The 12,709-nt window shown below is 54.6% G+C and overlaps 1 protein-coding gene across 1 annotated transcript in view; it reads left to right on the forward strand.

Annotated features, from left to right (window-relative positions):
- Positions 1-854: 854 nt before the first annotated feature.
- RND2 (Rho family GTPase 2) overlaps positions 855-12,709 on the forward strand; it is a 28,653-nt gene continuing 16,798 nt past the window's right edge. Inside the window, exons 1-2 of the mRNA XM_073325772.2 lie at positions 855-1,052; positions 1,790-1,877. Coding sequence (XP_073181873.1) covers positions 954-1,052; positions 1,790-1,877 — 187 coding nt within the window. The 5' untranslated portion in view covers positions 855-953. The remainder of the gene's footprint in view (positions 1,053-1,789; positions 1,878-12,709) is intronic.

Here is a 12,709-nt window from a genome sequence, read left to right on the forward strand (position 1 = left end):
GGGACTGGGGGCAGGGATGAACTGGGGGCTCGGGCTGGGTTGGGGGGCAGGGATGGATTGGGGACTGGGGGCAGGGATGAACTGGGGGCTCGGGCTGGGTTGGGGGGCAGGGATGGATTGGGGACTGGGGGCAGGGATGAACTGGGGGCTCGGGCTGGGTTGGGGGGCAGGGATGGATTGGGGACTGGGGGCAGGGATGAACTGGGGGCTCGGGCTGGGTTGGGGGGCAGGGATGGATTGGGGACTGGGGGCAGGGATGAACTGGGGGCTCGGGCTGGGTTGGGGGGCAGGGATGGATTGGGGACTGGGGGGCAGGGATGAACTGGGGGCTTGGGCTGGGTTGGGGGGCAGGGATGGATTGGGGACTGGGGGCAGGGATGAACTGGGGGCTCGGGCTGGGTTGGGGGGCAGGGATGGATTGGGGACGGGGGGCAGGGATGAACTGGGGGCTCGGGCTGGGTTGGGGGGCAGGGATGGATTGGGGGCTCGGGCTGGGTTGGGGGGCAGGGATGGATTGGGGACTGGGGGCAGGGATGAACTGGGGGCTCGGGCTGGGTTGGGGGGCAGGGATGGATTGGGGACTGGGGGGCAGGGATGAACTGGGGGCTCGGGCTGGGTTGGGGGGCAGGGATGGATTGGGGACTGGCGGAGGAAAGCTGGGCTCGGGCTGGGGGCTCAGAGGCGGGGAGGAGCGACGCCCCCCACCCCGTAACCGAGCCCCTCCGGGCGCTGCCCCCGAGCTCCGGCCGCCCGGCTCCGGCCCGCGGCTCCCGAGCCAGGCGGTCGCAGGCGGGGCTCGGGGCGGGGCGGCGGCGGCGGCTCCGCGCCTGGTTGGAGCCGGGGGAGCCGGGGGCGCGGCCGCGCGGGGCTGGTCCCGGCTAAAGCGGCCCGGGCGCCGGGCGCAGGGTCCGGAGCGGGGCCGGGCGCTGCGATGCGGGGCGCGTAGCGGCACCATGGAGAGCGGGGCCCGCTGCAAGATCGTGGTGGTGGGGGACACCCAGTGCGGCAAGACGGCGCTGCTGCATGTCTTCGCCAAGGACAGCTACCCCGAGGTGCGGCCGGGGGACTTGGGGGGGAAGCTGCGGGGCCGGGGGGCTCTGCTGGGGGATTTGGGGGTGCGGCCGGGGGAGCAAGGGGGATGGCCTGTGGATGTGGTGGGGGTTGAAAGGGGGCCCGGGGGTGTGGTGGGGGATGAAGGGGGCTGGGGTGCGGCTGGGGGAGCAGGGGGTCTGGCCTGGGGGTTGATATGAGCTGGGGGTGTGGTGGGGAGTTTTAGGGGACAGGGGTGCCCTTAGGAGCTGAAGGGGGTCCAAGCTGGGGGTGTGGCTGGGGGAGATGGGAGTCTGGTCTGGGGGTGTGGAGAGTGATGAGGGGGGGCTGGGGCTCTGGGTGGAGGGGGCTGGGGTGTGGCCAGGGGAGCTGGGAGGATGGGCTGGGGGTTTGATGGGTGTGGTGGGGGATGAAGGGGACTGGGGTTCTGGCTGGGAGAGTTGGGGGTCTGGGTGGGGAATTGAGGTGCAGCTGGGGGGGCTGGGCTGGGTGTGTGGCAGTGTCTGGGGGGGCGGTGGGGGATGAATGGAGTTGGGGGTCTGGGTGGGAGATTTGAGGTGTGACCGGGGGAGCTGGTGTCTGGGCTGGGGGTGCTGCCGGACGTGGGCAGGGGTCCGTCAGGGACGGTTACAATGCGCGATCAGCTCCTGGTGCTGACGCCAGGGCAGGATCCGCTCAGCTCCCTGGGGCTGCCAGCGCAGGGACTGCTGACCCAGACGTGTCCCGTCTCCTCCCCCAGAACTATGTCCCCACCGTGTTCGAGAACTACACGGCGAGCTTCGAGATCGACAAGCAGCGCATTGAGCTCAACATGTGGGACACCTCAGGTGAGGGGGCAGACAGGCCCGATGGGGGCGCCGGGGATTTCGGGAGGGGAGATTTTGTGGCTTGGCTGGTAAATGTTCAGGAGAATGTTGGATCCTGGATTCAGTAGTCAGGACTCCCTCCCAGGCTGGGATCCCCATTTTCCCCTCCTGCCTGCTGGAATCCCCTTTACCTCACACCACTCCTCCTGTTGGGTCCCCCAACTCTCTCCATTCCCTCTCCTGTTCTGTCCCATCCCCCCATTGCTCCCCACCCAGGTTTGCAGAGCCCCCTGCTCCAGCAGCCCCATCCAGACCCTGTCTTGTTCCCTAACTAGGGCATGACAGCTGCCCCCAGGAGGAGGCAGCCTGCCAGCTTTGATGTGCTGGCATGGGGTGATGATAGCAGCCTGCCTGCTGATCTTCCCTGTGTGGGGCACACACCAGACCCAGCTGCAAATCTGTGTCTTTCTCCCACATAGGGAATCGTGGCGTTGCCCAGATAGGTGAGGTGTTTTAAAGTAATACAGCAGAATTAGTAACACTCTTCTCCCCCTCAGGCTGTAGGAGGGGACAGAGTGATGGGTTACTGGGGGAGGCCAGGGTGGGTATTTTCATAGTTTCCTACAATTTGCCTTGCTGGGACTCTTCTAAGACCTATGAAAGTTGGACCTTTGAACTGACAACAGCTTTGTTCCCACAGAAACTAGAGATGGGGTGGTCTCTTGGGTCCTTTCTCCCTCTCCTTGCCCCCCAGGACCAATGCAGGGTCTATGCCCTACACTGTATTATAAGGGGCTAGTCCCTGAGGGTTAGAGACTCTATTTTCATCCCACTTCACCAAACCCAAACCCACCGAGCTGAAACAACAGGGAGCAGCTGCCTGCAGGGGTGGGATTTTTCCGCAAACTCGTGCTGTTTTTATTTAATTCAGTTGTAAATGTCTCCAGAGCCTGGGCTTGAACCATTTCCCTGGGGAGACTGTTCCTAGGCAGCAAGAGCACCTCCTCTAGGAGCCATTCCTGACAGCTAACCTGCATTTTCCTTGTTTTATGAAATGTGTGACTCCTGGTTATTCTAACCCCTCGTACCAGGCCAAACAAATCTCCCTCAGCGGCGTGGGCACCCTTCACGTACGTCTATTATCGTTAACCCCTGTGTGTGGCTGTAGACCCACTCTGCAAGCTGTGTGCCCTCATGACGGCTGGCTTTCCCACTAATGCCGACTTGTTCCTTGGAACTTTAGAAATGTCACTGGCTGCATTCTGATACTGGAGTTTGTGTCTTCTCTGCACAGCACTGTGCTTCGCTGCACCCTCACACCAGCCCAGTTGTTCCCCACGTCTGGCCCAACACTAATACACAGTAACCCCTTCGTATAACTTCTTCTTATCCTTCTATTAAAACATAGATGGATTTGAGCTTGCACTGGTACTGTCTCCTAGGAGTGCTGCTCTACGCTACGTTCAGTTGCTGTACTGTACTCCGCGTCTTTCCTGCTTTGATTGTATCATGGATACAATTGCGTGATATAAAACCAGTTCTTAGGTGCAAGGTGAGGCTAGCAAGGAAAGGGGGGGGAAAGCTCTCAAGACTGGAGACCTCACCTTGGTGAGGAATGTGCTGCAGGAAGGTTCCTTTCTCTCATTACTCTCTTCCCTTTGACAAATGGTTTTGGGTTTTTGTTTGTTTGTTTTTTGTCTGTGTCTGGCTGAGATCATGCAGGAAGCCACAAATACAGCCCTCCTAAACCACAGAGAGCCTTATGAGACTAAACTGGCATCGACACAAGTGGTTTAATTGTAGCAGTGCTGATAAAATGTTGGCATTTAGCACAAAAATGTGTGTGCACCTTTAAATTTACTTTTGAAAACCTTTCTGGACTCCCAGGGCGACACTGACGCAGCTGAGAGCCAGGACGTGGCTGGGTGCCTGTGCTAGAAACCTTCTGGGAAGGTTAATTAAGGCTCTTGTTTGTTTTTTCCTATTGATGACTCTTGGATTCAGAATGAGAAGAGAGGTTACGTTCTGTATGAAACCTTAAGTCAGAATTCCCTTGCTCTTGCATGTTAGCTTAATTTATAGCTGTGGGTTTAGCAGTTTACCCCCGGGAGCTGGTCTAGCTCTGCTGTGCGAGATGCAGCTGTGAAGTTCTCACTGGGGGCTTCCTGTCCTGGGAGAAGTGTGTGCTGCCGAAAGGTCCCTCTGTCTTGAGAGAGAGAAAGAGGGTCTTTCCCTTTGCAGGAGCAGCAGCAGCAGCGAACTGGTTGGCAGGGCAGCTGTTGGAGGTGGCAGAGCAAGGGATGAAATAATGAAGTGGAAAAGCTTCAGCTACCAGTGTTTACCTAGAGGCAGAAACTGTGGAGGCTGAATACACAAAGCGATGGTGCAGAGCTGGGGAATTACTGAACTGATGTGTCTGCATTAAAGTCCTTCCGAACACCCAGTAACAAAAGTTCAGCTAAAGCTTTAGGGCCTGTTAACAGCAGGGTACTACCTGGGCTACACCAGCGTAGTGCAGCGGTGAATCAGACACTTGGCTTGCTAGGGAATAAAGTGAGAGCAGAAAATCCTGTCATTCTTATGGCTTTTTGTGTGTGCGCATTGAGTTTTGTTATCCAGAATAATTGCCTCGGATTTGCTTGGGGGAGTTTCTGAACTGTAAAACCTTGAGGCCTGTCCCCAGTTGTGAAAGTGTGCGATTGTTAGAGGCCAATGGCTCCGCGGTGGGCGTCTGCCTCTCAGAATTAAAAACGTCAGCTTTCGAGCACACGGCAGCATGTTTGACGCACTCGGTGTTTTTTAGGAATTTTCCAGAACATTTGCTTTGATCTTACAAATGTTAAAATTAAATGATGTGATGAAATGGCTTTAGAGGTGTGTACATGTATTGTACGCCTGCATCACGCTCTGTGACACACTCAGTTCTACCCTTTTTTCCTTTTTAACAAAAGAAGTGAGTTTTATCCAACATTTATCTCCCTTTCTTCTTTGCTGTGAATGGATTTTGATTCGTTCTCTCTCCTTCAGAAACATGTAAACCCTTTTAAAATGGGTTATTGTGGAGAGAGTCACTAGATAGCTTCCCAGATAAATTCCCTTCCTTTGCAGCTTGAATTTGAAATATACAAGAGCTAGTTCTTCAATAAATGGTCCTGCAAAACAGCACGCACCAATTTCCCCCCATAATCAAACTGATATTTTTAGCTGTAGACTGTGAACTGCTGTGGAATTTCCACTTCCCTTTGGAGACACTTGTCAACAGAAGCTTTTGGTAAAATAAGTTTCACACAATAGCAAATGGAAGCAGCTGAGCTGATGGGATCTGGAGCAGCTAATTGCCCCGCTGGTGCAGAGTGACTGTCCGCAGGATGCTCTTTCTCTAGACTGGGGGCTACCCACTGCCACTTTTAACCGGCTTCCAAGCAGGGAGTATTGTTCCTGCTAAATTCCATCCTCCGCAGGAGGGAAGGGTGCTGCTGGGTATCTCTTCCTTTTGAGACGATGGTTTATAGTTTTCTCACTCGCCAACTCCTGGTGACTGAAGCTGAAGCCCTGGGCTTCCACCCTCCTGGGATTTGTAGAGACCTGAGCTGGGGAGCTGTCTGTCAGTTTTTTTTCCTTTGCAATTAGGTAGTTGTGAAAGTGTGTAGAGCCGCCAGGGGTGGTCCCGTAACAGGCCCTACCGCAAGAGCACTCTTGTTAGAAAACTCCCTCTACTGGAGCTAAATGAAGCCACGGCTTATCGAACTGTCCAAGATGCCTGTTGATGATTGTGTTCTAAACTAGGATATTGTGTGCAGCTCCTGGGAGTAGCTTGCCTGAGGCTAACAGAGCCAGGTGACGTGTGGAGGAGGCTGGCTAATGTAGGCCTATCAGGCTGAATTTGCCCCTCTTACTAAGTGGCAAATCCAGGCTCTGACATTAGCAGCTGGCAAGGGAACAGGTAAATCTAGTTAGGGAAATGTTATTGGAGGGTGAATGGCAGCGATGAGGAATCAAATTAATCCCAAATCATACTGCGGACTTGGATTTTCTCTTGAAAATCTTTTAACCCTTAACTCTCCATTCAGTTTTTCATAGTTGGAAGGTGACCCTGGCCTAGAATAGAATTCTTGGCCCTGAAAAGCCTTCAGCGAGCGTAAAGCCTCCTGTGCAGGTGAGGCCAGTGCACCCCGTCTGCAGGAATTTCACCCCAGATCCTGAGAACTCAAACATACATTCAACAATGAAGAGAAAAGGAGATTGGTTCAGGTCCCCCCCGCAGACGTCAGTCGTGTTCAGTGTTTGTTTCTTTGTGCGTCAGTCCTACACCCAGCCACGGCATGAGAGTGAAATAGTGTTAGGTGCCATTTTACAGCACCGGAGGGATGGCCGTTCCTCCCCCCACCTCTGTATTTTTGAAACCATGAAGAAACAGTTTGATGCCTTTACATGAAAGGAGACGGGGAAGCGGGGACAGCCCACCTGTCAGTCTGGAGAAGAGGAGCATTTCGCTGGAGGGAGGGGGACCTGTGGCGTTGGGAACAGCTTTGCTGGACCCAGGACTCCAGTGGGGAGCTGCAGTGCTCTCATTGCAGAGGAGAGAGTGCTTTGCTGCCCTTCGGCCTCACGGCGCCTGCATTCTGACCTCTCTGCTCACTGAGGTGCATGTGCAGCTGGCTCTGCACAGTCCGGAAGTACCGGTTGCGCTGGGAAACTCTCATGTTTGTCTTGTGACCCTGGTAAATAATCTCCCCCATCGGGCCTTGCTCCCTCCGCGGATCTCAGGAGTGGTGCCTGAAATCTGATGTGGGAAAGGGTTTTTCCCCCTCCCCTGCCAAGCGTAGCGAGAAAACCTGCAGCCAGCTGTTAAAAGGGCTGGGGAAGTTAGTGACCCCTCAGGACATTTTTGCTGAGGTGAGGCTGTGACATTTCCAGGCCTCTGAGCGGGTCTCCACTGCGTGGACTGATAGCTGGCCAGGTGACAGGGCTAGGCAGGTTGGGTTTTTTTTGGTGATGGGGTGGGGGATTGCCTTCTGTGAAGCTCCAGGTATTGGTCACTGGCCTTGCTGGCCCAGTGGTCTGATTGGCTATGGAAAATCTTGCTCTCTATGCCAGTGGCTGGTGGGTCAGCAAGTCCCTTTCTCTCTCCAGTAGTGCAGTGGCTGAAAGCGCTTGCCCTCTTCCCGGTGACCTAGCTCTCCAGCTGAATCCTGAAAGGGGGCGACTCAGAGTTTGCAAACTGAACGCTCCTTCTGCCCACTCCCTGCCAACAGTCCCTGCTGCCCCCGTGTATCTCCCGTGTGGTTACTGCAGCCAGCTCACACCAGAGTGACTTTCTCTCATCCACCTCCCTTTCTCCTCCATGGCTCTGGCAGTAGTGTTCCTTCCCCAGCACGCCCTCCTTTGCCCTGGTTACTGGATTTGGAGAAACGGCCTCAGATGACACATGGGTGGGGAACCCCTTTCCGAGGCTGTGGGACAAGCAGCAAGTCAATGGGGTTTGGTCGGGCTGGGATTTAATCCCTGTGTTGTCTCCTCTTAAAGGGCAGGAAGTGAGCCAAGTAATCCGAGGCCTCCTTTGTGCTGTGGCGTTCAGACCCCTGCAGTCAAAGCCTCTGCTGGTGCAAACAGCCAGCACCCCTTGACATCGGTAGAGCTGCATTCATGCCCTACGGCGCCCCTCGGGCAGACCGCAAAGCTGCAGTTTGCACTGGGGCAGCTTATCCTTGCTTGGACCCCGGGTACGCCTTGCTGACGCACATCGCGCGCTGCCTGTTGATGCTAGGGGTAGCTACACCAACGGTGTCATTCGTGTGGATCCTGGCCTGACTCTGTGCTTTACACTGGCTCCGATTCGGCCCCCCTAAAGGCAGTTAGGCTGAAAATAATGGGCCCCAGAATTCACCCCCCGTAGGAGGGACAATGGGAGTTGTAGTGTAGCTAGAACTCCGTCGCTTGCAGCAGCGGGGCTGCTTAGGCACAGGATTGCAGGTCATGGTTTTGCCTCAGTGGTTGTGCTTTCAGGACAAGAATAACACAGTGAATCTGGAATTCTCCCGCCTTCCTTCTGGCGTTCAGCAAGCAGGCTGACTTGCTGTGGTCTGGAGTGTGGGAACCCACAGCTTCTGATAACAAATCCCTCTTCAGTGGGAGCTCTTGAGGAATGTTGATGAGATTAAGGAGCTGAATAGGGCTGGGGTCTAAGGGTGACCTCGCCATGGATTCTTGGAGCTTTCTCATTCCCAAAGTCCCAGTGCAAGTGCCTGCAAGATCACCACTGCGGGTTCTTTTAGTGCAAGGGAAAGGACAAGAGAGTTCAGTGCCACTTGCTCTCCGAGGCAGAGGAGAAATGCGGAGCTGCTCTTTCATCCCAGAATAACTCCCCAAATGCCCCCCATTAACATACTTGTGTCCTGCCTCTGAACAAATAAGTAGTTAAGCCTAAAAATATGTGCAGCTGGCTCACATTCTCATGCAGGTCAATAACCAATCGGACAAGCAGTTTAAGGAGTCGCAGGGCTAGCAGCAGAAATGCTGATGCTTGAAATAGATTTCCTGTGTGTCTGGGAAGATGCTAGCAGAGGCTGATTTCCCTGCAAAGGGATGGCCCAGGGGCCATTTAGCAGGACAGAGGGTAAATGGGATTGGAGCAGCTCCATGCAGCAGTGAAGCGAGGGGATGTTGGGGTGCTGCATGGCACAACAGTGAAGGTTTTCTGCCTAGCAGTGCGGTTCTGGCCCCCACATGGCAGGGGCAGGGCGTGGCTCTCTGCAGTGACAGGCCTTTCTCCATCTCACAGGCGGGCTGGCAGGCTAACCTTCCTACAGGCTTATAAAGCATGCGGAGATTTGCTGGTGGACGGGGCTAGAGAGACCGTAGTGATGGGAGTGTGACCTGGTTTAGGAGTTAGAGGCGGGTGTTAAGGGGCTGTGCCGCAGCTTAAGAGCGATAGGTTCATTCCCTGCTCTGACACCCGCCCCCGGGGGACCTTGGCCCAATCACTTGCTCTCTCCGGACCATGCTTCCCCTTCTGTACAATGGGAAGAATAATGCTCCCCTTCCCCAGCTCTGTCCCTCTTGTAGTTGGGCTGTAAGCGCTTTGGGGCAGGGACTGTCTCTTCCTCAGCACATCTGCAGCACCCGGCTGAATGGGCCTGACTGGGGTTGCTAGAGCAATACACAGCAATACAAATAACTGTAAGGGTGAGGGGCGGTTTCCTATCATGGCAGGTGACATAAACAGAACTGCAGAAAGCCCCCTGGAGCAGCAAGTCCCCTAGGACTCTGGGCCCTGCGGTAGCTTATCTTTATAATAGCAAAGGGGCAGAGGCAGCCAGACTGGTAACGAGAATCCCACGTCTTTTCCCTTCCAGAAATGCAAATAAACTTCTGTCTTGTCCATGGGGGCGGGAGCTGCGGGGGAATACCAGAGTCCTGATTTAAGGGGGTTGGGGGGGCAGATCACACAAGGTAAAACTCACTGTGAATGAGCCGGAAAGACATGCATTCCAGGACTCTGCTCCATTTGGGAATGGTGAGGATGCAGCATTCCTTTAATGCCAGGCTTTCCAGAGAAATAAAGTGCACAAGTTTATGAGCTCCAGCCTTTAGTGCAGGCAGAAGCCCTCGTGCTCTTACCCAGGCTGCCAGCCATTTGCCACTTACACACGTGGAACTTGAAGCGTGGAGCATCTCCGCTCTTTGGGAGATAATTGCATGAGCTCGGTCGGCCCCAGAGACATTTCCCTGTGAAGCACAGTGGCGTGGTGCCTGGACCAAGCTATGCTGAGGGAACCTGTGGGTTTGCCACTCCCATTCCTTGCTGTAATCCAGGGACTGGATTAGGAGGCACCAGGGAGAATCTGGAATGTCCTTGCGGTGCCTAAAGCCCCTGGCCTCTGGATGTGTCACAGTCACGTCCAGAGACTTTTCTCATTCATCTACTTAATCAGCTGCCACCAGCGTGATTCTAGCATCTGGCTGGAGAAACTGCCTGAGCTGGAGCCAGTGCCAGTCACTCTGAGAACTGGCTGCCAGAGCGTCGCCAGCCAGGCAACCAGAGACCACCAAGCCCTGCGTGTTCACGTATCCATTCTCACTGGCCTGGGGAGCCAATCTCCATTCCTTTCCCAAGCCAGGCCATCTGCATAACACAACATGCTCTGAGGCCTTTAAAACTGCTCCCTGGGTCTCCTTGAGACAGCTGCCATCCGGGGTGGAGACCCGCCTGCTCCACTGAAACCCTGCAGAGCAAACTGCACAGGCTGCAGAGGGGGCCTGGGGCTTTCATTGATGGCTCTGGTCCTGGCTTCCCTAAACAAAATGTGCAAAGCGGAGTGTGCTGAACGTCTGGAAACGCCCTCTGCCCAACCCCTCCCAGTCCCAGTGCTCCCCAGGAGAAGGGAAGGGGCTGGGCTCTCAGTGTGGTGTGCAGCAAAGCTCGCCTGATGGACCTTCTGGAGCCACTCCTTCCTGGCGTGCCTGGGCTTGCTGGGGGCTGAAGACATACAACAAGAGTGGGGGTGTGAATCACTGCGGTTCTCTCCCTCCATGAGCTGCCACATCCATGGTGAGAATTTGGCCCCAGCTCCCTGACCCTCGCCTCGACTGGGGGATTCCTCTGCCAAGAACTGCGCAAGCTGGACTTCCTGTGAGTGAGAACTGCTCAGTAACGAGGCCTGGCGAGAGGCCCAGAAATGGCCCCCCAAAGTGTCTGAGTTGATTAGCTATTGTCTTGGTCATGCACTTTCCAGACGATTGCTTCTTCTGCCTGGTGTTCACAGACCTCGGGGTTAGAGCAACTTCGCAGGAGCAGCGGCAGTGTCCAGCCAGGCGCAAATCTCCACTCCGACTCTTGTGGGATTAGACCGTTCAATCGCCTCCCCTAGGTCCCCACCGAGGACTGGCCTAAAGGTGGCTGAATTGATCACGTTAAGCTGTAACTTCTGCAGAGCAATTCAGAGCGTCCTTGGCCAGAACTCCTTCTGAAGTCCCTGGGCGTCTTGTGTCCCTGTGATCAATGCCATTCATGGAGGAGTCGAGAGATGCTTCAGCAGGTGCATGTTGGGAAAGTCCTGCTTGTTTGGTTGTGTTGGGGATGGCGTTTTGATGAGGGGGTTGGCTGCAGCTGGGTTTCTCTATGTTGCATTGGTGGTTTTCATAACGTCAGGGTGCCCAGAGCAGCAGATAGATGTCTTCCTGCTTGTTTTACGTGGCAAGAAATAAACAAAATGGGGATAAGACTTTGTGAAGGGCTTTGAGATCTCTGGGTGAAAAAGGCTAGAGAAGGGCCAGGTACAAGCATTGCACTGCAGACATGGAACCGCCTCCAGCTGCAGCTGGGGAGCAGGGTGGAGGTTGGAGTGTCCCTGCTTCTCTTCTCCCTTGTTTCACTAGATCCATTTCACTTTTGGTGCCACTGACCTTTATTTTTGATGATAATAATAATAGTTGCTCCTTGCTGCATTTTGCCACTTGTGCTGCTAACATCCCTACTCTGGAATCTGGTACATGCTTTTGGGTTTCCTGGCTGCTTTTGGGCTTCCTGGCTGCTCAGCTGTCATGCCATCCCAATTAGCAGGGCCCTGGTTGCTGGCTTGCCTGGGTTCGTCACCAGAATTCTTCGCTTCCTGCCTCTGCCACCTGTCATGATTCCTGGCTTGAACTGGGATGTACACCATGCCACTGCTTGAAATATGCTCCTTGTGTCAGCAGGGACTGCATTATCAACCCACTGCACACCATGAGCAGCGAGGCTGGGGTATTGGATCCTTGACCTCTCTTTGTGCCCAGCTGAGTTGGGGTCAGGAGGACACTCAGCAATCTGCTCTGGAATATCGCTGCTGCCTGCGGATCAATTGACAAGAAATTCCTCTGACTTTTGTTCAGGGGGAACGGGGCTTGTTTCAGATTAGGAGAACGAAGCTGATCTCTGAGCCAATGAAAGAAAGCTGACTTGACATGTACTGCTCTATAAAAAGCCGCAGTAGCTAATTCCTTGGCCCCCTGCTTATATTGACCATCAGTTCTAGCTATAAAGAGGTGGGACATTTAAATAGTCTGCTCTGTTGTATTCCAGAGACATCCAGCCAGTTCTCTTTAAATGCTACCTTTTCTTTGTAGTTTAAGGATTGTCATGTCGTTAGGGCAGGGACCCTGCCTTCCTGCACATCTGCAAAGAGTCTGTCAGATTGCTGGGGCTATATAAATACCAGCCGTTCTCTTGTGAAGCTTTTATTAAATGCCATCTACAATGCCCCTGTTAAAAGTGGGCCTGCATTGGTTCCGAGGGCACAAAGTGCCCTTCCTATGGATCTGGCTGGATGGCTTTTCCACTGGATGCGCAGCTTGGAAGCAGGTGTATTCCTGAGAGTTTCTGCAAGACGGGAAGATGCATCAGAAGGAATTACAGAGAGTGGGACAGAAAAAGCTCCCAGTCCAGATGGCTGGCATCGCCAGCAGCTGAGTGCTTTGTTTTCAGGCCAGCCCCCAAGTAAAGGATCTGGGGGGATGTGTCTGCAGTTGGTGCACATGGATTCCTGTAGCTATTGCTGGGCACTGCACACACACACATCACAATGAAGGGATCTCTCCAGGGCTGGGCCTATCCCGAGCTGGCAAGGCTAGTGGCTGGATTCCCATGACATGCTCGCTTCCTGTAAATGCCAGCTGGCTTTTTCCAGACAAATAGTAAAGAGCATGCAAACCCCCAAACCGCCCCACACTTGGGACGAGGCGTGTCCTCGCAAGGCTGTTTAACCAGCTCTTCAAGGCTGGGCTGCTTTTCCCTGCACTCTCGCGGTGTTCAGCTGGCCCTCGGTAGCTGCCAGGAGACGTGGGAGAGCATCCCCTCTCAGTGCATCTGCAGAGAA

Source organism: Lepidochelys kempii, chromosome 27, assembly GCF_965140285.1.
Source record: "Lepidochelys kempii isolate rLepKem1 chromosome 27, rLepKem1.hap1, whole genome shotgun sequence".
Taxonomy (NCBI): Eukaryota; Metazoa; Chordata; order Testudines; family Cheloniidae; genus Lepidochelys; species Lepidochelys kempii.